Source organism: Chroicocephalus ridibundus, chromosome 3 (genome assembly GCF_963924245.1).
Source record: "Chroicocephalus ridibundus chromosome 3, bChrRid1.1, whole genome shotgun sequence".
Taxonomy (NCBI): Eukaryota; Metazoa; Chordata; class Aves; order Charadriiformes; family Laridae; genus Chroicocephalus; species Chroicocephalus ridibundus.
In genome coordinates this window covers 43,589,450-43,613,921 of record NC_086286.1, presented here as the reverse complement: position 1 = coordinate 43,613,921, position 24,472 = coordinate 43,589,450, and the positions used below count along the sequence as shown (strand labels likewise).

Below are 24,472 nucleotides of genomic sequence, written 5' to 3'. Positions count from 1 at the left end.
TGACCTCTTTAAGACCATTTCATTCTGAAAGAAATAATTTTAAAATTGTAAGTAAGAGACTGTTCCCTTTGGACTAGATGTGCCATTTATTACACAGCTGATTACTACTAAGGGTTCATCTTTGGCAGGGGGGTGGGGTGTCTCTTTTTTATTTTATTCTTTTTTTTTTCGTTCAACAACATATGAAAGACCCTTGCCGAGGCAATCCAAATTGAGAGAAATAGATCCCCTGTGAACTACCTGCTCTAGTTACCCAATTAATCCATGTCAAGCAGGACACAAAGCAAGTTTACTTTGGCTTAAACTTTATCAAGAGTAAATACGTGGCAGAACATGAAGGAAATGTTTTCCTTAAATTGCAGTTACTGAAGCGTATCTGTATTTGACTTACATAGGAACTAAGGAATCACACACCTGGAAGTATATAACCTCATTTGTTAATAATAATTATCATAACAGTTAAGTTCTGTTTTTCCAATAGGAAAAGCTGCCAGATCTCCTGTCTCCAATGTTTTCCTGTACCAAAATTTAGATAGAAGATAATACTAACTATGAGCACATTCGTTTCTGACAAGAAACAACAATATATCGAAGCCCCTTCACTACCACGGCATTATTTAATGGATACTCAACATTGGGCATTTTTGTCAAGAAAATAGTAATAATAACCACCTTGCTTAGATTCATAGTAAACTTCTTTCCAAGAAGCTTACAGCCTGGTTGCCATTCAATTATTGATTTTGTAATCTTTGCTGCATGTTGAGAAGGAAAACATAAAACATTGATATATTAAAGTGTGTTTACAGTCATAACCTGGAAAATATAGGCCAAGATAACATGATTTACTATCTACTGTATTTCAGTGTTTTTCTTGACATTCAGTTAAATCACTTAGAAAAGAAAAAGATCAGAAAGCACTCAGTGATAGTTTTAGTTCTTGCATTCTAATTTTCATACTGCTGAGCAACAAGAAATACACAAGAAAGATAAAAAATACCGAATCAGACACAGTTTCACATCTGCTGTACACTTTTCAAACTTCCATCACTGCTCTTTTAAAAAAAAATCTCCTCTTCCATTTGAATCACAAAGAGAATAATTTCCCACACATCAGCTGGGCTGTGAAGTAACCATATTTCAGTACTCTTCAGACTTATTTAGTAATTTGTTTTCCTTTCACCCTGATGTACTATAATTTCATAATCAATGTATTCCTGGACTTAGTATGCACTTAAAATAAATGACTGAGTTCCCATACAGGAGAATGGGTTGGTTTTTTTTTTTTTTTTAATTGAAATATGCATCAAGCCCAGTCTTGACAGTGAGTCTTGGAAGTAAGCACTCCCAAGATTAGCATCCCCCTCTTCAATTCTTTAATAACTAGAAAACCACTAATAAGAACATTTTTATTTTATCTTCAGGCATTTTTAAACTATCAATAGCATTGGTATCAATTTACAGTAATTTCAGATTTTATATTTATGTGTTTTATATTCTACTTCTATTGTTTTAATATTTAGATGAGAATATTAAAATTGTTACAAATTGTTAAGAATAAAATCACTATCCTGAAAAGTTTTCTTTCGTTATTTTTCCCACCAAACAATTACACTACAGAAACACGATGTGATTAACAGGTCTTCACAGATTGAAAACCCAGACAAATAAAAACTTCATAGCTCCATAAAAGTCAAAGGTATGTACTGAGCATCTCTGCTCCTTTCTAAAAACCAAAAACAATACGCCCAAACCCCAACGAAACCCCAACAAAATAAAACATATAAACATACAGCCTGCATAAGCTATCAGCATAGGTTTATTTATATGCATTAAGTCTGTGCCAGTGGTTACTAATGTAAAATTATTTTAAAAGCCCATGCAGCTGTCCTTCTGTAATAAAACATGTAGACAGGCTTACATTTTACATCAAATTCTAGTCAGCAGTGTTTCCCAATTTTAAAAGATTTTATATAAGCTGCACAACATGTTCAGTGCCAAAGATACTTGTCACCAACTTGCTTTGCTGATCTCTTTCAGTAAAACGTCGATAATGCCACTGTATCTCACGCATTGCTTTCTTGGTTTCAATACTGATCCCTACTCATTTCATCATCATCTTTTAAACATTCTTTTCAAACTAATAATCTAGATCTGGTACAAAGTAAAGAGCTTCTTACCATCGTGATCCAATATTTTCCCCGTCTCTGGAGTCCAGCAGCAAGGAGCTGTTGCTGTTGCACTGCTTACTAGAGACACCCGAGGCTTTGGAAGCAGAGAATGTTTTATGTGGTTAAAATGTATCACCACTGATTATATTTCAGTCGCTCAATTCCTAGCCTTGATGCTCTGGAAATCAGCCAATCCAAGCGATAGAGAGGTTTGCAACAAGAAGTTGCAGAATTTTTCACAGCGAATGTTTCACGGAAATGTTTTGCTTCTTGATACTTGTTTTTTTATATCCACTAAATGTTAAAATAAATCCTGGCTCCTCTTCCCTCCTCCTCTTTTTTTTTTTTTTCCTTCAAAATGAGATTCATATATTGTTCACAAGGGACTTCAGCACTTGCTACAGCTAGGCACAGTGCAGAAAGGCATCATGCCAGATTATGCATACATCTCTGCCAAGATACCTGAATTTTGACTTGCAACACACCCTGTTATTCCAAACATGAATCTTCCTAAGCCAAAGCTCCTAACTTTGCCAAAATACACAGTGCTTTTGTGAGGCAGCCAAATGCTCCTTCAGATTAGCTACGAGCCTCTTTTATTTGCAACGCAGTTGCTCCTTGTTGGCTTTTTTTAAAAAACACTTTTTTCCTAGTGAAGACAAGGTGAAAAGTTCCAAAAGGATGAAATGATCAACTGGCGTTTTTACTACACACTTCTACCCCCACCCCTCTCAAGAATATACACCACAGAAAATCTCTCTGCAATGCTGTAACTATGATTAATTACTTAGCAAATATTATAACCATCTTAATGTTCTCAGTGACAACTAAGGATGCTGCTGAGCTGGGTGTGATACAAAAACAAACAAACAAACAAAAACCTGAACAAAGACAGTCCTGACTCCTTGCCATGGATGTTGTCATCAAAGAACACAGTAAGAGATGACAGAGGAGGAGGCAGAAGGAACCAAATCAGACAATATTGGCTAGTTTGATAGGTACTTAGACTAATATCCCACCAACCTGACGATTTCCAAGCTTTTTGGTCATCACAATAAATGTGTTTTAAAGAAAGGGTCATCAAGAGGCTATGGAGACTGCCCTGGAGATGTTCTCAAGGAGAAAGCATATTATTGCACTAAGAGTGCACAAGACTGAGCCTGAAATTTTAATGGATGGGTGAAAGAGGATGGAGAGATGCTTCTGCAATGACTGAGAGTTTATGAAGGTCTAGAAACATTAAGACCATGCTCTGTGCAAGGAAGGAAAAGAAATTCAGAAGAGATAGTCATAGCTTTCGTCTCTTCTCTTTGCAACAGGATGCAATAATGATTTTCACTGAATCCATTTGAATGGGTATGAGAGTGCAGAACTGACCTGAAGAAAGCAAAGGATGCTGGACTAATTGACAAGTTTCTTTAAAAGGTGAAGAAGAGCTGGGTGGAAGTTTTGATTGTTTGTTGAAACAGCAAGAGACTTATTCTAAGAAGTAAGTTTTAGTCATTAAAAACAATGACAATGTTGTCTTTGAACTTAGAGAAAGAACAAAGTAGTAACTGACAGACATGTTACGGACATCATGGCAAGATTAGGTTGTTTTCCAGAGTGACAAGGAAGCAGCAGTAGGGGAGTCTACAGAAGGTCTGTTTTAGTCATGTTGAGCTGTTGATATCTAGCTGAATAGCCACAAGCTCTCCTTTAGCTCCAGCTGAAGAGGAAAGGTCTGGAATAAAGAAATTCATTTGCAAGCCATCGCGACAAAGATTAATTTGATTTGTATTTACAGATGAGAGAATCTGATGAAAATCGAAGAAAGGGACCATGGTTCAACCCTTAAGAAACATAGCAAGATGGAGTGGAAAGAGGCATTGAAAGAGTGATTAAGATGGTAGGATGGAAAAACTAAGCAAAACAGGTTCTATGAAACCAAGTGACAAAATTTCAGGAAGAGAACAGACAACAGTATAGAAAGTAGCTTACAGGAAAAGAGAATCAGAATAGAGCACTGGTCTCTCTGTTTGACCAGAAAGGTGTCTACAGAGACTTTGCCTTGAGCAGTTTCAGCAGCACCGAGCGAGCAGGAGATGCACTGGGAAGTGCTCAGTGCCACACCAGAACTTTGGCAGTGACAGTAAACAAATCATACAGCTGTGTTAGTCTGACTGCTAATGGGATTCCCATCAGAGAGGCTCCACTTGTAACATCACTGGGACTGAACTGACAATTCTTTGAAACAACTGAATTGCAATGATCAGACTGCAGAAGGCTTGCTCTTTTTAGGAATAAAAACTTTTCCATCAGAATGTTTTCAGCCATCTTGTTAGTCTGTGCAGACCTTTCCTGTGGTCCTTGGCATTTCTGAAACTCTTATAGTCACAAAGATCTACAGTGATCAGATGTTGAACATGAAGACATGCAACAAAATCTTGCCCCTATATATTTCTACACAAAGAATGTATGGAACAGCGTGATATGGCCCTATGCATACATGCAAACAATTTTCAACTCTGCCTGTCCGGTAAGAAGTGAGGATGCTGCAATTTTTTACCAAACGGTTAAGAATTAATCGATAGCATACAAATTTCAGAGTGAATTCTGTCACAGTCTCCTCATATTTAACAAACACACCTCCCCAATTCAAGTGCAAATATCATCTCCTAAATCCAATTAAAAGACACTAGTATACAGAACAAGTCCTATCAATACAACTATACAGACAGAAAAAAAAAATCCTTCAAGTTAACTGACTGACTTTAGCATTAGCGCTCTTGCTTCAAAAGAAGGCTACCTTTTTCATTTGCTTGAAACTCCTCCCAACACACACACTGAGAAAAAGGAGTATCCACCAAGGGAAAGATTTGTGTACTGGTATAACTACAATAGTTTAAACGTCAACTTCAACTTTTACATCTACATAAGCCTTAAAGATGAAATTATTTTTCTTCCCCCCCCTTCAATTCTTAAAGGATCCTCAAGCAAAAGGGAGCTTAATTTTTCTGGACACGCATAGAATTTCTCCTCTGTAAAAGAGGAAACCCTCTTCCTCCCAGGTTTGAGTTAAAACCCTTAATTTAATCCTTGCTGACTACTTACAACCCTCTCATGCAGGGGCAGGTATATATTGACAGACTTTACCCCCTCAACAGATTAATTTGTCATTAGGAGACCCGTGCTTCAGAGGCTATTTCAAAAATGAAATGAAAGCTCTCAAAGGCATCTGATGACATTCTTTAGGCACCTGCAAAAATGTAGCGAGCAGGCCACATAGCTCTAAATGCACAACGAGGCTGAAAAACTGAAATTGGATTAAAAGTAATCTATTTTTATGATGAAAATAACTTGCATTGCCAGATCTACTATATTTCACATATGCATGTTCTTTGCAGCACATAAACCTTCCCACTAGAGCCCTCAACCTGCAACAATTGAACAGTTGTATTAAGAGATAGCAAATGTAAAGCAACTAACCAAATAAATGAATTTTTGCCCTGTTAGAATTTCTTTTATTTTAGCATTTGATTGCTGTTTGAAGACAGGATGGAAACCCAAGTATTTCAATTTTTTATTAAATGAAGAGTCCTAATAAATTTAAATGCAGAACTGCTGAGTCATTTGGCATTTGCTCGAGATGCCTCAAAGCCTAAGGGACATGCAGTTATGGCTTTTTTGGGGCACTCTGTAAGTTTATCCAAGTTGTCCCTAGCATTTTGAAGCACCACCTCTCCCCATAGGCTGCAACAAATAATTAAAATATCTATGAACAGTTTGCTATAAATAAATATAAAATTTATATATTAATATTTATTAGAAATAAATCACAGCTCTAATAAGTAATAAGAAAAAAGCATGCAACATTGTTTGACTTCACAGAATGAAGATACACTATATTACATATGTCTGCAGGAATTCTAAAAGTTAGCAAACCAAAACAGATACAAAACCTCAGACACCTACACAAAATAGGAAATATATCAACAAAAGACTCTGCATTTTCAAATAATTTGATATTGCACAAAATACATTTTTTCCCCATTTTTTCTCCAAAATCTTCACTCTCAGAAAAGGTCTAAATGCATCGTAATACTTGGGATCTATACAGAATAATAACATGCACTTTCTCATTTTAAGGATATTGCATTTCATCCGGAATGGGAAAGCAGTAAACCAGGGCAGAACACAATAACACTTTTCAAGATCTTAAGGTGCCCAAGTAGCTTAAAATCCAAGCCCAAATACTTTCAGTACAGAGTTTAGCCTGTCTTGGCCAGCTGACCTTGAGCAACAGAATTCTGAATTTTATTGTTAAAGGCTTAGAGCAAACAGGAATGCTGTAAAAAGTACAGTGATAATAGGGAGATGGCTAAGCAAAACAGGAGAATGGAATACGGCAGCAAATATCTCTGTGCTTTCTGCCTTATTGTACAGAAGCCTGGCAGATGACCAGAGTCACAAGAACTACTACTCTATGGGAGCAAGAACTGTATTCCTATTTTACTGTGGCATTATTTTCATACAACAAATGTCAAGACTGCATCTCAGATAGCACCTTCTCCATTTGCTTGGGTCTTTTCACCAGGCCCATTACTTCAAGATAACCTCTCTCTAACATCCTGTCAGCTTGTTGTTTATTTTGGTTGTCACTGTCCAAACTGTTTTCTCAGAATCAAGTTGTTTCTTCCCAAAAAAGTAAGCCCCTATCCAACATAGCTATGAAGAAATACGTCCAAAGTGCACTGAGTGTAAACTGGTAAAGTGCTGTGTTTCTATGTGCTAAAAAGTCATGAACACATGCTCAGAAACACAGGAATTCTCCATTACTTCAAAAGTCTGACTAGCACAGAAACTCAAAGTTGAATGACACAACTATAAACATCAGCATTAGTTTTTCACTGCTCATTAGTTTCATTGGTGACATGGCAAAGCATCAGAATTCACAGGAAAAAAAGTTGTTGTAAAGAAAGAATAAAGAAGGGAGGAAGAAGAAAAAAAAAAGAAATAAAGAGAGGGGCAGAACAGCAAAGTAACCTTGAAGGTCCCTCTTCAAGGCTCGCTGGATCTACAAATCAAGAGCTAGCACAAAATAATAACAACCAACACTGCCAAAATCAGATGCCACCACCTACTCTGTTACTCCTCCACACAGACAGAAGTATTTGACTTTGCAAGAAGCTTTACCAAGATCTCACAGATAAGCTACATCCTGAAATCCCCTCACTCATACAAATCATACGTTAATGTCAATGAGACTACCCATTGGTAAAGTCCTGTTCTCTAAGAGGACTAATATAAAAGCACAGCCTCAATTACTTCTAATGATGTTCTGAAGCTAAAACAGAGGATTAAGAAGTTCTACTGGCCTTGCAGGAAAGAAAACTTTTATGGAAAACTCTGCTTGTAGAGATTATGACCTCACGCTAGAAGGAATGTAATTCAAATCAGTGTAAATACGTTCAGATGTTATGAAACTGCTACAGCATCTGTAGAACAGCAGAAGCTACCTACCAATTAAGATTCTACTCAGCAGTAGACAAAGGACAAGACACGGCCCTAAATGTTTAGCTGTCTCGTAAAGACTGTATGCATTACCCAGCCCTAAACTGATGTGTCAGCTCACAGATCCACACATAACTGGAACTGTCCACAGCAGGTGCCTGGTATTTAAATGGGCAGTATCAATACACAAAGGATGATGGGGTTTCACTGCCATCAAGACCAAGCATTGCTTATAAGCCTCAAAGAAATATTTTTCCATTATTTTGTGAAGAGCTGAAAGTATGAGTTAAAAGAATAGTTACAAAAGAAATGCCATCCCATTACAAACATTTAAAAAAAAAAAAAAAAAGAAAGAGAGCTAGCCTTCTTATCTATCAGATGCAGCTGAAAAAACATATGAGTGCTGCCTCCCAGAGTCCAGCTGCCTGGAAACAATTCTTTCTATTCGCTGTGGTACACTGATTCAGCATCCAAGGAAACAATCTCCAAGGGCTGTGAAACAACAGCTAGATCCTCTGTTTCTGCCAACCATTGTACCAAGGGGGTCACACTGGACCACCCCAGCTTGAGCTAGGCACAGATCTAGGCCTCTGTTGCCCAAACAGCACAGCCAGGTAACAGCTTCAAAATGGATCTGAATCCATCTCCCTCTCTCCTATGTCCATGAATGCCTGCCCGCACAACCTCATAAAGGAAAATACAGTTAATAGACCCTCTCTCTCTCCACAGGCCCCAAGATTGCTGCACAGAGCCTACATCTCCCACCACTCCTTCTCCACCTGGAGCCAGGTGGGCTCTAAGCGCCTCTTCAGCGCCCTGGGGAGATGGCTGGGGAAGGAGAAGCGCAGTACAGAGCTGCACTGAGAGGGTGGGCAACTTCTGTCTCCTGCCATCAATATCGACAGAGACAATGACACTATTTCTAGGCATGCTGCAGCTAAACAACTCAGACCAGCACAGCATTTCTTGATCTAACCACTGAAACTGGCACACAACTGTAATCGCATTCTAAAGCAAGAAGCAGATGGAGTCCCATTTAAAGAAGTTTAGGGTTTAGTCTACTGTATTTTGAGCACTAATCACAGATCACTATTTTGCAAGTTTACAGAATACCCACGCCAAGCATCCTTCCATCACAAAGTAACTCATGAGATGTTTCTAAAAAAGCCAAATATGAAGAGTATGATCCTAATTTTTAAGCCAGAAGAGAAACAAAAGACTGCCTCATCTCATATACGTTAGTGAAAATGGGACGCAGCCTTTAAGTACTGAAATTGCCATCATTACAATACCTCACCAGCAACAAACTGTTCCTGTTACTGAGAAATACGATTAACGGAACAGTATTTCACCCAGGAACTTCCATTCCTAAATAAATACTTGCCCATATCAAAATGGGAAGAAAACATGTAAAAGTCGAGATAAATCAGGGCATCTCTCTTTCGCGTTGCTTTCAAGGCGACTCCTGCCAGGCGCTCTCTCTCCCTGCCTTTGACCACGAGGGGGAGGCACAGCATTGCTCGGGCCCCATTCGCCAGCAACGGAATAAACACGAACCGCAGAAGTGTATCATTATCCTATAACAACCACTTGAATTAACTTAATTAAGGCTAAGCAAGAATGATCACAATATATGCTATTGAGTACTTAATAAAACAGATTTTTATACAAAAAGCCTACGTAATGTATATACTGAAAACCAGCCAATTTTAAAAACAGCTAATCATTATACATACATTAGTAGTTGGCCTCCTACATAACAACATTAGCTGTGTTGATGTAATTCAGTTTTGTTTCCATGTGAAATTACACTTAATATAATTTTCCTAGATTAGAAAAGATATCTAATTCTGCTGCAGTAGTCTGGTTAACACCAGTCTCGGAGAGAAGAAGAAAGAAATGGCAGAAAGATCAAAGCCGCTGCCACTAGGCTGAGAATAGTTTGAGACAGAAGTGGAGAAATGAAGCAGCATACAAGGAGTTCTTCAGGGCTTAGTGTGACCTCAGGCCTACAATAGATAAGGGCCAGACCTACATCTGCTGGACTTCCTTGATCATGATGCCCCTCCAAAGCTGTCCTCAGAAAGCCGGTACCCGATACAGAGATACAGCCTAGAGAGGGATGGCTTTGGAAAACTCCACACAAAATATGTAGACACAGCAGTACTACTGCAAGGTCATATGGACAAGAAAATGCTCAGAAAGGCACTGGATGGCCAAGGCTCACATTCCTGGTGACACAGTACCTGACAGACATGGTGGCATGATCCCAAGCAACAGGACCAGGAGAGTGCCAAAACTATTCCAGTGTAACTAGCTCAATGACAAACACAACCTACTTTAAAAATCAACACATGAGCCTTACCAACCGGTTCTCGGGGAAGGGATTGATGCCAAGAAATTACTGAAAAGTAGCTGAACAGCACCAGCATTTGTTCAGGTACCAGACACTGCAATGCCACATGAAGTAAACAGCACTGATTAAACCCAGCTCCAGATGAAAAGAGCCACAAGCAAGAAAATGAGCAGGCAAATGGCTGCTACAGATTTGTGAAAACCTGAGAAGTGTAGGTGTACGCAATATGCATCTCTAGCACAGGCTGAACCAGAAATGGACCTGCACAGTGCTGAAACACATATGTGAGATCAGTATTCCCTTTACCATGAAACAGGAACAGCAGCAGCAAGGAATACCTTAGCGTGAACATATACTTGGACTCCCAACCCACGAGCTACCATTCTCTCACTATAAGCTCTGTGAGAAAGAGAATACAATGTGGAGACAGTGATAAGCCTAGAAGACTATGGAAATAAAATGCTGTGGAACTTTGCCCTGGAGTGAATCCTAAAGGGCAATCATTTGAGATGCACTAAAGAGTTATCAAATAAGTCCTAGGTATCACATCCAGTCTCCATCCATCCAAAGCAAAGACAAAAGAGCAACAGCAAACAGATGCTATCAAGTAGCCATATACTATCACGCAGGTATACGACAGACTACAAAAAGTCAAGAAAGTGGGTAAGACAGGAAGAACTGCCTCAAATCCTACCCCCCCCAACCAACAAAAAACCCTAGGAACCCCCACAAATTTTACCACTATTAGAGCAGGAATCAACAAAGACACTCAAAATAGTAAAGATAGCAGGGACAAACACTCCCATACTCCAAAGGCTTTCTTGATGCTCTGAGAAAACAACTTTCTGAAAAAGTGGTTGGAGGATTACCAGAACTTTTACCAAAACAATGGACTGCAAGACCTGATAGCAATTTGTGAAGAGTCACAGCAAGTGGTCAGACAGCTGAACAGAAACCACCTCTGGAAATGACAGAACATCTGAAAAACTCATGAGAGCAGCAGATTATCATCTGGCCCACTTGCAGCTAAGCACACATGAAAGAAGAATTCAGAAGAGTTGATTTTACTGACATGGTCTTTGAAAGGCTTCTCAAAAAACTGCACAAGTTTCTGAACTAAATTCTTTATCCAAAATCCTATCCACATTAGAAAATGGAGAAAACTGATTTAAGGGATGGGCTGTTTCGTTAGAAGACAGAGGAACAGTGCAGCTGAGGCTTTGCCCTAAATTAATTGTGGGCAAATAGAATGAGATCAATAGAAGAAGTCTTTCACACATTTTACCAAGTTTAAAAAAAAGTCCATTTAACAAAGGATCGCAAGATAGACTACTCCTTGCCCAGAGAGGTATGAGGCTCTTACCTATGAAAAAGTGTAGTCAAGAGTCTCACAATAAACTCTTCAAATCAATAGTTTTAAAATCAAAAGAGTTTCTCAGAAAGAATAGGTTATCTCACTCTGGAGACCAACGGACAGAACTGCCAGTCCAATGCTCAAAACCTTCAAACCAAATATACGTGCAAATCAGACTGACAATCTGCTGTTATACAGCTAATTTTGACCTAACAGGCACATAAAACAGGTCTCTGGACAGCAACATTGCTTCTCACCATAAGTCTGCAGATGATTTACGCTTACATAAAGTAGTGTGGTGGGATGATCCCGGTCAGAAGACAAACACCCATACAGCCTGTTCACTAACTTCCCCTCCTCAGTGGAACATGGGAGAGAATATGAAGAACAAACCAAGGAAACTTGTGGATCAAATACAGACAGCTTAACAGGTGAAGGAAAGGGGTTCACCCCCAAACCAGCAAGTGACTCAAAGGAAATCACTCACTACCTCCCACAAGCAGACTGATGCCCAGGCAGTCTTCAAGCAATGACCACCATGAAAGTCACTCACACACACATACCCCCCATCTTTCTCTAACTCCAGTTTTTATTGTCAAGTATAATGTCATGTGGTATGAAATACCCCTCTGGTCAATTTGAGTAACCATCCCAGCTGTATCCCCTTCCAACATCTTTCCCACCCTGGCCTACTCACTGTGAGGGGCAGGTGAGAAAAAAAAGACCACCTTTGTGCTGTGCAAGCATGGTTCAGTAAAAGCCAAACATTAGTGCACTATCAACAGTGCTTTAGCTATGCATCCAAAACACAGTACCATACAGTGCCATGAAGAAAATTAGCTACATCCCAGCAGGACACAGTACAACTATTTTGCAATAAAGTTGTCTCATTTCAGGAGACAGGCAAAAGGCAGCAACGTGGATAACATGGACAACTTCATATACTTGCAAGGTCTTAACATATCATCATACATAGAGTTGATGTTAAGTCAAAAGACACTATGGAAAAGTAAATTATTAAAATCAGATATAAACTTAACACATGAATATTCTCAGCTTTGCTCTTTGTAGCCAACACACATTGCTTGCTTTTGAAATGAAATGTTTCTAATAGTTGCCTGGAGTCAGATGGTAAGATGACATCAATAACTATAATTAGGAAATAAGAGTGAGAAAGAGCTGATCAATAAAACGGCAAAAAAACCCAAACCAAAACCAAAGCAGCTTGACTTCTCTAAACACATCTTCCAGATGACAGATGATCATCTGCTTGTAAGGCTGTGTTTTTCAGGCCAGCAGGAAGTGACTGGACTGTGAAACAGTGGTTGAATAGCAAATTTAAAAACACTGTATGCTGAAGCATGAGACAGAACAAGAATATACTGTGTGTCTGGTGCGTACAGTCATTATACTGCACTGGCAGAGGAAGAAAGGGATAATATGCATTTACAGTAATTTGGATTAATATCCACATTTCTGCAGTGTAGCTAAAAGCTACTCTTCAAAAAGTTAATGTCAGGTAACAAACAACCTAATGAACTTATTACTGGTCGAACTGAAGGCACAGCTTAAGTTCATTAACGGTTTAATCACCTAATGATTTCAAGGCATCAAGTCAGCTCCAAGAGGTAATTAAGGCCTGGGTATCCTTCCTGGCCAAAATCTTTGCTGCTGTAGCACACACACAGCCTCAGTAATTTCAGCTGTGTTTCACTTGTTGCTGTGTTGCACTTGTTTACACAACTGAAAAATATGACCTTGAGGAGACTGACAAGTGACCTCAGCTTGGCCTGTTAGAAAAAGAAAAGAAATCACTTTTGAAGAATATATAGAGAATCCCATGCATTGCAGGAACAAAACCTTAAGCCTCTCCCTTTCTTCCTCTGGGCAACAATTATTCAGATGACAAAATCAATATGCTCCTCCCCTCCATTAAAGAAACCCTGATGGTATTTGCTTACCTGCAAAACGCTAAGAACATGCTTTCCCCAGGTGATGCACAAAACTCTGCAATTTTAAAACTACATCACAGCCTTACTGCTTCCCACTATCGACTCACAAATCTAGTACATTCCTGTAAGAGGCAGTGTAATTCTACTGTTAAGAACTACTGGATTTCAAAATGCAGGGAAAGGAAAACCACAGCTGAACAGAAAGAAGAATCACTTGCAAAATATTACATACCAAATATATACCCGCCGTGTTGAATGCTTATCTTTGCCAGATCAAGTCTTGACTGGAGCTAGGAAAAGTAAACAATTTTCACCTGTGTATAAAATAGGGGTCACAAAGTACCCCTAAACCAGATAATTCATTGGGAATGAAAACCAGATAAAGCATTGGAAAATTCTGCCCTGACAATGTGCAAAAACTATGTCTACTAAACATAGGAGTGTACTAAACAGCAAGAGTAACATCCAGCAGTGCTCTCCACGTTACTTTTGTTGAGTGCTGTGATCTTCTTTCTGGCCTCATCTGGCTAAGCTACAGAGCTAATAACCCACACATAGAGTTCAAGAATCTACAAGTCAGACACCTGAACAGTGAGAACATAGTTGGAGCCACTTCCATTATTGCAGCTGGTTGCTGCACGCTCAATGCTTTACAGCACAGAGAAGCTTGTTCCAAAAAGCATCACTCTGATCACTCTGTCCTCAGACACACACCTCTTCTTGAATGAGGATCCAATGTTCAGATTTAATTGTTAAATCTATTAAAATCCTTTGTATACTATACAAAACTCTCTTTCTACCTTGATAATTCTTTTTTGGGGGGAGAGTGAGAAATTTAACTATTTCCATTATTTACAGGGATTACACATAACATTTCTGTAGCCAGCAGAATAATCTTCCTGAATATATAAATTCCCTTAAGACAAAAGCAGTCTTTGAATCTGCTATAAATAATTTGACCACTAACTGGAGACAAAGCCACAGCACGTGCACATAGTTGACACAGTTTACAGGAACTATTTAAAAAAAAAGAATCAGCCTAGACTGAGTTGCAACTTTCTTTCCACAGATCTAAGTATTTCTTCTTTTTTTTTTTTCTTTATCTAGTATTTACAATAAAATAAGCTACATTTGGATTATATTCAGATCTCTTAATATATGGAAGAAGTTGTTGACACCTCTTTTACATTCTGTCTCTATCTTTCTTTAGGGCTACATTATGCTGGCTTTGGGGAACTTAATGCTTTTCCAGAAACAGATTGCAACTATGAGAAGCACATCTTTACATCTCTCTCCCCAGGTCCACGTTCCACAAGGACCTCTGAAGTCCTTTTGAAGTCCCCTTCTGTGTAATTAAAAAAAAAATTAAAAAAAACCAACCAAACTACAGATTGGATTTGCTCTTAGTCTCAAAACAAAGTTGTTCATTCCTTCATGAAAAAACAGTCTCATTTGTGTACAAGTCTTCTGACTATGCCTATCTTGTACTGGATCCCAACAAGCAGGGAACAAGCCCTTTCAAGACAGGTAATTATCTGTTAAAAAAGAAAAAAGTGACAGAAAGTTAAAAAAACACAAAAATCTCATGTCTCTTCCGATGTTAGGAACCCTAAGATGATACAGCATTGGATGGACCTCTGGTCAGGGCATAGTACAATGCACTGATCTTCTCTGTGGTGAGGCTGACCAACTCTAAGTTCACTTGCATTCTTAAAGGGTCTTGCTTACAACACAGATTGATCTATCACTGATAGCATTCAAGTCTGGAATATGGACTTAGCTTTGAAGAGCACCTTGGTGGTAGGCCCTGATATTCCATTAATAAACCAACAGTTCCTGTGAAAAGGTGCATATAATATTTGCACATTGATTAAATGCACACCTCAAGTAGCAAGGAGTCACACTGTATTCAAGATAGAGAGGCATACATCTGGATTTGCTATCATATAGATTACTAATTCCTTCTACAATAGGCCAGCCACCATAATCCCCACTTAAGTTTGTTTCACAGAGTGATCCAGGAATATAGAGCTGGAGTACAAGTAATACTCAAAAACTGCTGGTGAAATGGTGTTCACTCAATGGAACCAGTACCCCCACGTCCTTCTCCACAGGGCTGCTCTCAATCCCTTCAGCCTGCATTGATACCGAGGGTTGACCTGACCTAGGTGCAGGACCTTGCATTTGGCCTTGCTGAACCTCACGAGGTTCACATGGGCTTACTTCTTGAGCCTCTGGACTCAAGGTCCCTCTGGATGGCATCGTGTCCCTCAGGTGTGTCAAACGCACCATTCAGCTTGGTGTGACCCACAAACTTGCTGAGGGTGCACTCCATCCCACTGTCTGTGTCATCAATGAAGATATTAAACAATGCTGGTCCCAATACGGACCCCTGAGGGACACCACTTGTCACTGATCTCCATCTGGACATTGAGCCGTTGACCGCTACACTCTGGATGTAACCATCCAACCAATTCCTCATCCACTGAACAGCTCACCCATCAAATCCATATCTCTCTAATTTACAGAAAAGGATGTTGTGGGGGACCATATCAAAGGTCTTACAGAAGTCCAGACAGATGAAATCCATAGCTCTTCCCTTGCCCACTTATGAAATCACTCCATCATAGAAGGCCACTAGGTTGGTCAGGGAGGACTTGCCCCTGGTGAAGCCATGCTGGCTGTCTCAAATCACCTCCCTGTTCTCCATATGCCTTAGCATAGCTTCTAGGAGGATCTGCTCCAAGACCTTCCCAGCCACAGAGGTGAGGCTGACAGTTTGGTAGCTCCCAGGATCCTCCTTTCTACCTTTCTTTTTAAAAATGGGTGCAATGTGTCCCTTTTTCCAGTCACCTCACTGCCATGACTTTTCAAATATCATGGAGAGTGGCTTGGCAACTACGTCAGCCACTCCCTCAGGACTCTGAGATGCACCCTGCCAGGTCCCATAGACCTATGTATGTTCAGGTTTCTCAGGTGATCACAAACCTCATCTTCTTTTACAGTGTGGGGGAATTTGCTCCCACAGTCCCAGCTCCTAGACTAGAGCTAGTCCTATTTAATCCTCCCAAATGTGTACAGCATGGACACTCAGGCTTAGCACCAAGGATTTTGCTTAAAGATCTGCTTATATTGTTCTGTACTCCTTGCTATTGTAGGCCCAGTCTGTGCAAGTGCCATGGACAGATGAAAACTGAGGACAGGGTGTCTCATCTTACAGACATTTGCAATAAAAAAAGACCAAGCTAGGAGTCAGAGAACTAATTTAAATCCAAAACCAACAAACTAAGCAAGACAAATTGCCATTCTGTGCCTTTATTTCATCTCAGCCTTCATGACAAGACCTGTCTCTCATCGCATTTGTACAGTGCACTTCACAAAAGGCCTTAATCTTGGTAGAGAACACTAATCGCAATTATCATACAGTATGCTGTTAAAAAAAATAAAGGTGACCTCCAACTTTCACTGTATGCTCTCAGACAAATAATTTAATTTCTGTGGGATTAGGAGACATCCATATTGCATTCATGAAGTACGGCTGTGTCACACAGCAAGCCTGGAACCTGACCAGCTTTGTCCCTGTCATCTGTGAAGCCAGTCCAGTCTAAGTCTCTGAATACTCATTCATGAGGTTAACCCTATAGCCAAGTCTCTGCACCTTCACTGTTACCAGAACTGCAAAATTGATGATACACGTCTTCAAAGGTGGAGTGAGCTCATCACATCTTGACTACTCAGTTTTAACCAAAACAACTTTTTCAGTTCGATAAAAAACAGCAAAACAACTTCACCAGACTAAGCAGATACTCCAATGTCATACTTCACATTTTCCAACCACTGAATACACATTAAATGTTATATAAAGTGGCTATTACAGTCACCTGAGTTAATGGGATTTTCTTAGGTTAGAGATAAAGTGCACCATCAGAAACTGTTTATTCAGAGTCTCCTCCTATCCAAAGTAAAGACATGGTTTTCATACTTTTCTACATATATTTGTAAAATTATCCTTTGGACATCTGTTATAGCATAGTCAAATCTGTAATTATGTAAAAGACTGTTAAACTCTATATTATCCACAAATGTAGTTTACATGCATTAAAAATAAAAAAAAAGAAAAAGGTATAATTGTATCCTAAAGGGGAAGAAAGAGGCAGACCATAAGCTGAAGTAGTCTGAAGGCATTACTAAATGAGAAAGGAATTGTTGTTTTTGTTTTACCTTCCTCATGTGCCTGCACACAGGTAGAAATCAAATCACTATTCTTCAAAGGAAAAAAAAAAATCAAACCAAAAAATGGAACAGCAACAAAAGCTAAAAACAAACCTTTCATTAATAGAAGTTTGATGAGCGGGAACATAGACTAGGTGTTGTCTGATATACTTTGTAAGCAAAGCAAACTTGTTGCAATCTATTATCCAAGACAGTCAACCAGCCTGTGAACTACTGAATTCACACATTTTCACCTGGTCTCCATCTTACTTAGACAAAAGCTACAACTGCTGATGGACAAAAATAAATTTTTACCAACAAAGTTGCTTTTTCAGCATCTATCTTACTGAAGAATGTTGACCCAATGACTCCGATTTTCTGAAAAACAGAATTATCCGGCGGTAGGAGTGCAGCCATCACAACAGTTCTTCGAATATAGTCTGATTTATACTGCCCCTCACCTACTGCACAATGACTGCCTAGTCTGCAGCACTCCAAGTCTATAGGCACTGAAAACATCAGGACCCCGTATGTCAAGCAGTGCAGAATGTAAACAGGTTCTAAATCACCCAACTAGCTCAAGGTAGGTGTTAAGAAAAGGTGGTAGGAAGGCAGGACAGTTAATCTTTGTGACTTTTTTTTAATTTTATTTTTAAAATCATGAACCAGTACTTGCTTGCTTCAGCATGCAGGCTCACAGAAATATAAAAGTACTTAAAACTATATGCCCTACTTGCATCAAAATTTATTTTTTGACAGAAAAAATATAATGTTCATTTTCTGCAAAAACATCATGTAATTATGTGAGGCTTCTAGTTTACAACTCTGCATAAAATATGGCTTTCTGTTATTATAATTTTTCCTGTTAGTAAATGGATAAAAAGGTATAGTGTAAGTATAGGGTTACCCATTCATGTTTAAATAGAAAGAAAAAAAAACAACCCAAAAATGAAAACCACCCCATACCCAAACCCCTCAAGTAGTTGTAATACTTACTGTCTCTACTTAAAACTATGCCAGACTAAAGGACTTTAAAACAAGTCAGTATCCTAAAAATGAAGCACAGCCTAAGGCCCTCAAAACAAGGGCTTCACAGTAATCAGCACTACATAGGACATCAACATTTCTTCCTGCAGAGCTTAAAAGTGAGAATTTTAAGGCCTTGTTCACAAGTTCATTGGAATTAACATAGAGTTTTCAATGGCTTTGGGCTACATCCCAGGGAAATTAACAGGCACAAGCAGCCAGGAAAATAAGACAAGTTAGCAGAAACACACATTAATAGTAAGGATGAACTTACTTTATGTTCTGAGAAACAATTTGCACACCTGCTTTACTTCAAAATCCTAATACAATTACACTGCAGGCTACATTTGTGTATGAGAGGCAGCACTTTCTTTGACCTTAACTTCTTTAGCTTATTTCAAGATAAACAGTAAAACAGAGCATAAAAAAAATAATAAATATATTAATAACCCACAGGAACTTGGCAAATTTGTAAGCAAAGAACATTATCTCATAATTTTTATGTGAACTGTAATGAAAACGACTAGATACATAAGTCATAATTCTGAATGCAAAAATGCAACAGTAAGTTCTAAATATTTTCTTATCAGAGGCCACTATTTTCATTCTTTATCCTGATGCTCAAAATATAACTTCATCCACAATTAAGTATTACACTTAGTTATAGATAATGCAGTCCAAAGGCATAAGCATGGACTATGTTACTCCTAATCTTCCTTTCAGTCTGGTATTTTGTGATTTACATAAGAGAGGGACATATTTCATGGCCATGCTTCCAGTGATACAATTATGAAACATATACTGTTGTAAGAGTTGATAGCAAGTATATACACTATCTTATTACACCATTTTTCTTTCACGTTTCCCAGCAAAGCAACCTTTACATTCTGAGAAAAAGTTGTATAAAATACACCCATTATATGCATTTTTGTTAAGTCACCTTTCACCAGCGTAATAGCTATTAGTGAATAGGTCTCTGTGCCACATTGTTTGTATAGGTAGGCTACAGTTTAATGAAACAAGGTATTTTATAAAGTTACATAGAAACGTAACCAAATGTGTTAGTAACCAGCTGTCAAAGAACGCCTGTTGCGTTAAATAATTACTCCAGTGACTTAAGAAATACAACATGAGATGGTAGTTTGTTTTGTTTTTACAGATTTGTTCAAGCATAAACATGGTTTTGTACCTGATCTTTCAGTCTCCCATAAGATCCTCATAGGGAATCTGATGAAGCATGGGCTGATTGAGCAAACAGTGAAGTGGACTGAAAACTGGCTGAAGGTGTGGTGATCACTGATGCTAAGTCTAGTTGAAGGCCAGTAATTAGTGATGTGCCCCAGGGACAGATGCTGGGTCCAGTCCAACAGCTTCATTAATGATCTGGATGATGGGGCAGAGTATACCTTCAGCAAGACTGCAAATGATACAAAACTGGGAAGAGTAGCTGATAAGTCTGAAGGTTATGCTGCCATCCAGAAGGACCTCAACAGGCTGGAGAAATGGGCTGTCAGGAAACTTATGAAGTTCTACAAAGGGAAGTGTAAAGTCCTGCACCTGAAAAGGAACAACCCCATGAGTACATGTACCAGTACATGCTGCGGGCATCCAGCTGGAAAGCAGCTTTGCAGAAGAGGCCCTGAGGATCCTGGTGGACACCAAGTTGAACATGAGTCAGTTGAACAATGTGGCCTTGTGGCAAGCAAGGCCAACATTATCCTGAGCTACATTAGAAGGAGCATTGCCAGCAGGTCAAGGGAGGTGGTATTTCCCCTCTGCTCAGCACTGGTGAGGCCCCACCTGCAGCACTGTGTCCAGTTCTGGGCTCCCCAGTACAAGAGAAACACGGAGCTACTGGAGACAGTCAAGAAAAGGGCCATGAAAACTGGAGCATCTCTCCTATAAGAAAAGGCTGAGAGAGCTCTGACTGTTCAGCCTGGAGATGAGAAGGCTGGGGGGCAGTGGGCAAGCTTAACAATGTGCACAAATATCTGAAGGGAGGATGTAAAAAAGATGGAGCCAGACTCTTCTCAGTGTCCAGTGACAGCCAAGTGTCAATGAGCACAAAATGAAACACAGGAGGTTCCATCTAAACATCAGGAAGCACTTTTTTACCGTGAGGGTAACTGAGCACTGGCACAGGGTGCCCAGAAGACATCATGGAGTCTCCATCCTTGGAGATATTCAAAAGCCATCTGGATGTGGTCCTAAACAGCCTGCTTTAGGTGGTCCTGCTTGAGCACAGGGGTTGGACAAGATGACCTCCAGAGGTCCCTTCCAACCTCAACCATTCTCTGATTCTGTGATGGAATAGCAGTAAGTTTACCTGCAGGAGCTTTATTCCCAAACCTGCCTTAAGCTTTTTTTCTCCCCATTGCAAGTTTTCTAAGTTTTCCAAGTTTTCCTTATGCTTTTCTTCTTCTTTAGGTATTTCTGTGAAAGATATCTAGCAAAAACTAGTATATTTTACATTGTATATTCTAAGAGCAGAACCCAGGTACAGAACTTGACTATGTTCAATATTTTCCTAATCTGTTATTAAAATAGAGAACAGCTCAGAGGTTGGGGTTTTTTTCCTCTCAAGCATAAGAATGAGCAAGAATTACCATGTTTCTGGATTTTTCTGTTCCTGGAGGACTGCACTTCTTTTAAAAACAGGAGTTGCATAAAGTTATTTTTAATAGAGCAACCAGATCAGGCTGGCTCAATTTACAGTTTTTCTTTTTTACATCATCTTTTCCATCTAGTATTTTGAAGACCATAAACCATGGAAGCAATTTTTAGAACATCCACTGTGTCTGCAGATCCATGTTTCTTGACATAATTATTTTATTCCAGTGCCTCCAGAGTATGCAAATAGTAATAAAAGCTATAGAAGAGTTATTGCAATGTGTGTGTCTTGTGCCTGTGTTTTAATAAGTGCACTCCTTAAAGGAGCCAGATAAGAAGCACTTTATGTGGGAAATGAAGCGACTGGTGAGTAACATTAGAAATTTGTACTAGCAATACAAGTTTAATCAAAAAAGTCCAATAACACACGCCTCAAAATTTCACCTTTCCTGAGAGGAAAAGATAGGTAAGTCAGTATGCTGGAAAACTGAAGACAAAAAAAAAAAAAATGTGAAGGTTTTATTATTAATTGTTCATATTAATATTGCATTTCAAAAACAGGACCCAGACTATCCTTGAGCTCAAATTCAACTTGCAGCCAAACAAAAGCCCTTGTTCAGACAAACAAGTCTAAGGAGCCCTAGAAAAATGCTAACATGCAATATGATAGCATTTAAGCTTTCACCTGTCAAAAATGTTATGATATGTTCCGGTTTGCTCTTGGCCCCATTTTCTGCAAGACAGCGAGGACACATCTTCTAAATTCAAGAACCTTCAAGCAAGTTTGAGCCCTACCTCAGAAGCAAGGCAGCAGCTCTACAGAAATAACCTAGTCTTGTCATTTTGGGAAATATTTTCTCTGTAATGCTTTGGATTTAGTAAGTAGAATTTTACTTTCTGAAAGCTACCTGGATAATGGTTAATGTTGACACTGACATATTTTGCTTTGAATTTCAACCAACGTGAGTATAACAACTATAAAAAGGGAGGTTTACTGGTCATCTCCCCCGCTCTTCTCAACAGGCTTCCTCCTTCCTTTACAACAAACTTGGCTCACCCTGCAGCAACATGATTGCTAGATCAGCTCACCTGTCTAAAAGAAAGTTAACAATTTCATTTGTGAAGAAAGGCAAGTAATTTTTTTGCAAAAATCAGCAAGTTGATCAGTTTATCCTCTTGCCACATGATCGCTATCAGGAACACAAGGAAGATGGCAGATCCTGCAACTCAGGAAGCTGGGCACCATTTCTCAATATCAACCTGCCACTGGACCAGACAAGGCATGCATAGAATTGCATCTAAAATTGCCAGTGTACCATCTATTCTGGAAAGCTGAAAAGTGTTATATTAGCATTTGTATGAAGTGTTCATATGGTTCACAACTTACTCATATGTATATTTTATCATCATCACCAAATATATCCTCACAACACTTATAAAAACCTGAGTAATGCTATTAGCCCATTACACGTGCAGAGAAACGAGCTGCAGTGAGAGTATGGTACCTTGCTCAAGGTCACACGGGAAACAGAAAGCCTGTTTTCTCTCTACCTATGACAGGAGTAGTAAGTCAAACACTGTCCTGAGACCTTATTTTCTGTCTGTGACCAAAACATTTCTTTAGGTTAGGCCAGCTTTAGGAGACTCAGTCTACAAACTGAATATAAACTTGAAGTGAAAATTCAACATTTCCTCTGCTCAGCTCAGCTCCATTGCTCTTTCAAAGAAAGAGCGGCCATTTCCCTTGAGCCAGGCAAACCTCAAGGAAGTTAAGCTAACTTTGTAACAGAAGAAACTTCTGGCAGATAAAGAAACTTAGTACCTTGCGTCTCAAAGTAGCATTGCTACTTTAATACAAAAAAAAAAAATTAGTCACAAATATGGTCTCAAATCTATTAATCAGAGTAACCGTCAAACTGCAGACAGCTTGTCTTGGGAGTCACCCTGTGAAGGTAACAGTCAGGTGCGCTAAAGAGCAGGTACAGGGGAGAAATTTACATCCACTTCTTTCTTAGAGTTCGAAATGGCAAACATTTCCCACAGTCAAAATGAGACCAAGCTCAGGAATCAGCCACTGAGGCACCCAGCGGTTAAAATTCCCATGCTTCAAGAGGGAAGGCAGCAAGTGAGGAAGATGACGTGGACATAATTTGGGTTTACCAAGGGCAAACTACATTTGACTAACCTGCATGCCTTCTGTGTGAGATCACTGTGGACTCTGCAGGCCGGAGGAAAGCAGAACATGTTTCATATCTTGACATTTTCAAGGCTTCTGACAGTCTCCCATATAATCCTTGCAGAGTAAATGGCAAGATGTGCACTAGATAACCATATAAAACGAGTTGGAAACTGAATGACTCATTGGGTAAAAGGGTCGTGTTCAGCACACAGAATCCACTGGTGGCCAGACACTACATGAGTATCTCAGCACTTGCTACCACAGTGAGCCCCACACTGGAGAAGGAAACAATGTAACTACTGACGAATGAGCTTCCTTATGAATAAGTAGTCAAAATTAGTCCACAGCAAAAGCAAATGGATTAATTAGCTGTCATTGATAAAGGGTTACACAGACAGTCATGCAAAAGTCATTCTTGTCTAGAAATCCAGAGCAACAAAAGTCTCACAACTTTTCAGCTAAGTCCTTAGCTAAAGAATACAGAGATTTCATTTTTCCTCCGACTAAGAGTAAAAAAGGGTGCCGTAGTGAAAAAAGTTAAAAACAAAGATCATTAAAACCACATCAAGTCAAGTCAACAAACAACAACAAAAAAGGCAGCTCAGAAACAAGTTTTCCAAGTGGTACATAACTTCTCTTGAGGACTGTGAGAACAAGGTATCTGTCATTGCCTCTAGAAAACAAAAGAAAACAAACTATTTTTATGTTTGAGATACCAAACGATAAGATAAAATGAAAAGGCAAGTGTAAAAACAACACCTCCACTCCCTCAAAACTGAATACATATGGAAAAAGCTGCTGCTTCAGAGTGTTAGTGAACTTTCTGCAGATGACAGTTCACGTCACACCTTCTCCTCCTCTTGAAATTATTCCATATTGGGTTTTCCACTAGGATGTATACATGGTCATGAATTCAGGATTGAGAAATCGAAAGAACCAGCACTATTTCAAGTGCTCACCAGTCCAATGCTTTTTATCTGCAACTGAAAATCAGTTTTATCAGCAAGGAAAGCCTAGTGAAAGTCATTTAAGAATTGAAACTGTTGCTACACCTGGTATTAATACTGCACTCGGAGGCAACACCAGGTCATATAACACTTGTCCCCATTGGACCTGGGTTCC

The 24,472-nt window shown here is 39.2% G+C and overlaps 1 protein-coding gene across 2 annotated transcripts in view; it reads right to left on the bottom strand.

Moving 5' to 3' along the window:
* The window catches only part of PLD5 (phospholipase D family member 5), a 179,826-nt gene that overhangs the window by 137,383 nt on the left and 17,971 nt on the right, over nt 1-24,472 (bottom strand). The window contains exon 1 of one of the 2 annotated variants that reach the window (XM_063328930.1): nt 2,178-2,426. The exons of the other annotated variant lie outside the window; for it this stretch is intronic. Within the exon in view, the coding sequence (XP_063185000.1) occupies nt 2,178-2,180 (3 nt within the window). The 5' untranslated portion in view covers nt 2,181-2,426. Of the gene's footprint in view, nt 1-2,177; nt 2,427-24,472 lie in introns of those variants that run through there. 2 annotated transcript variants of the gene reach the window in all.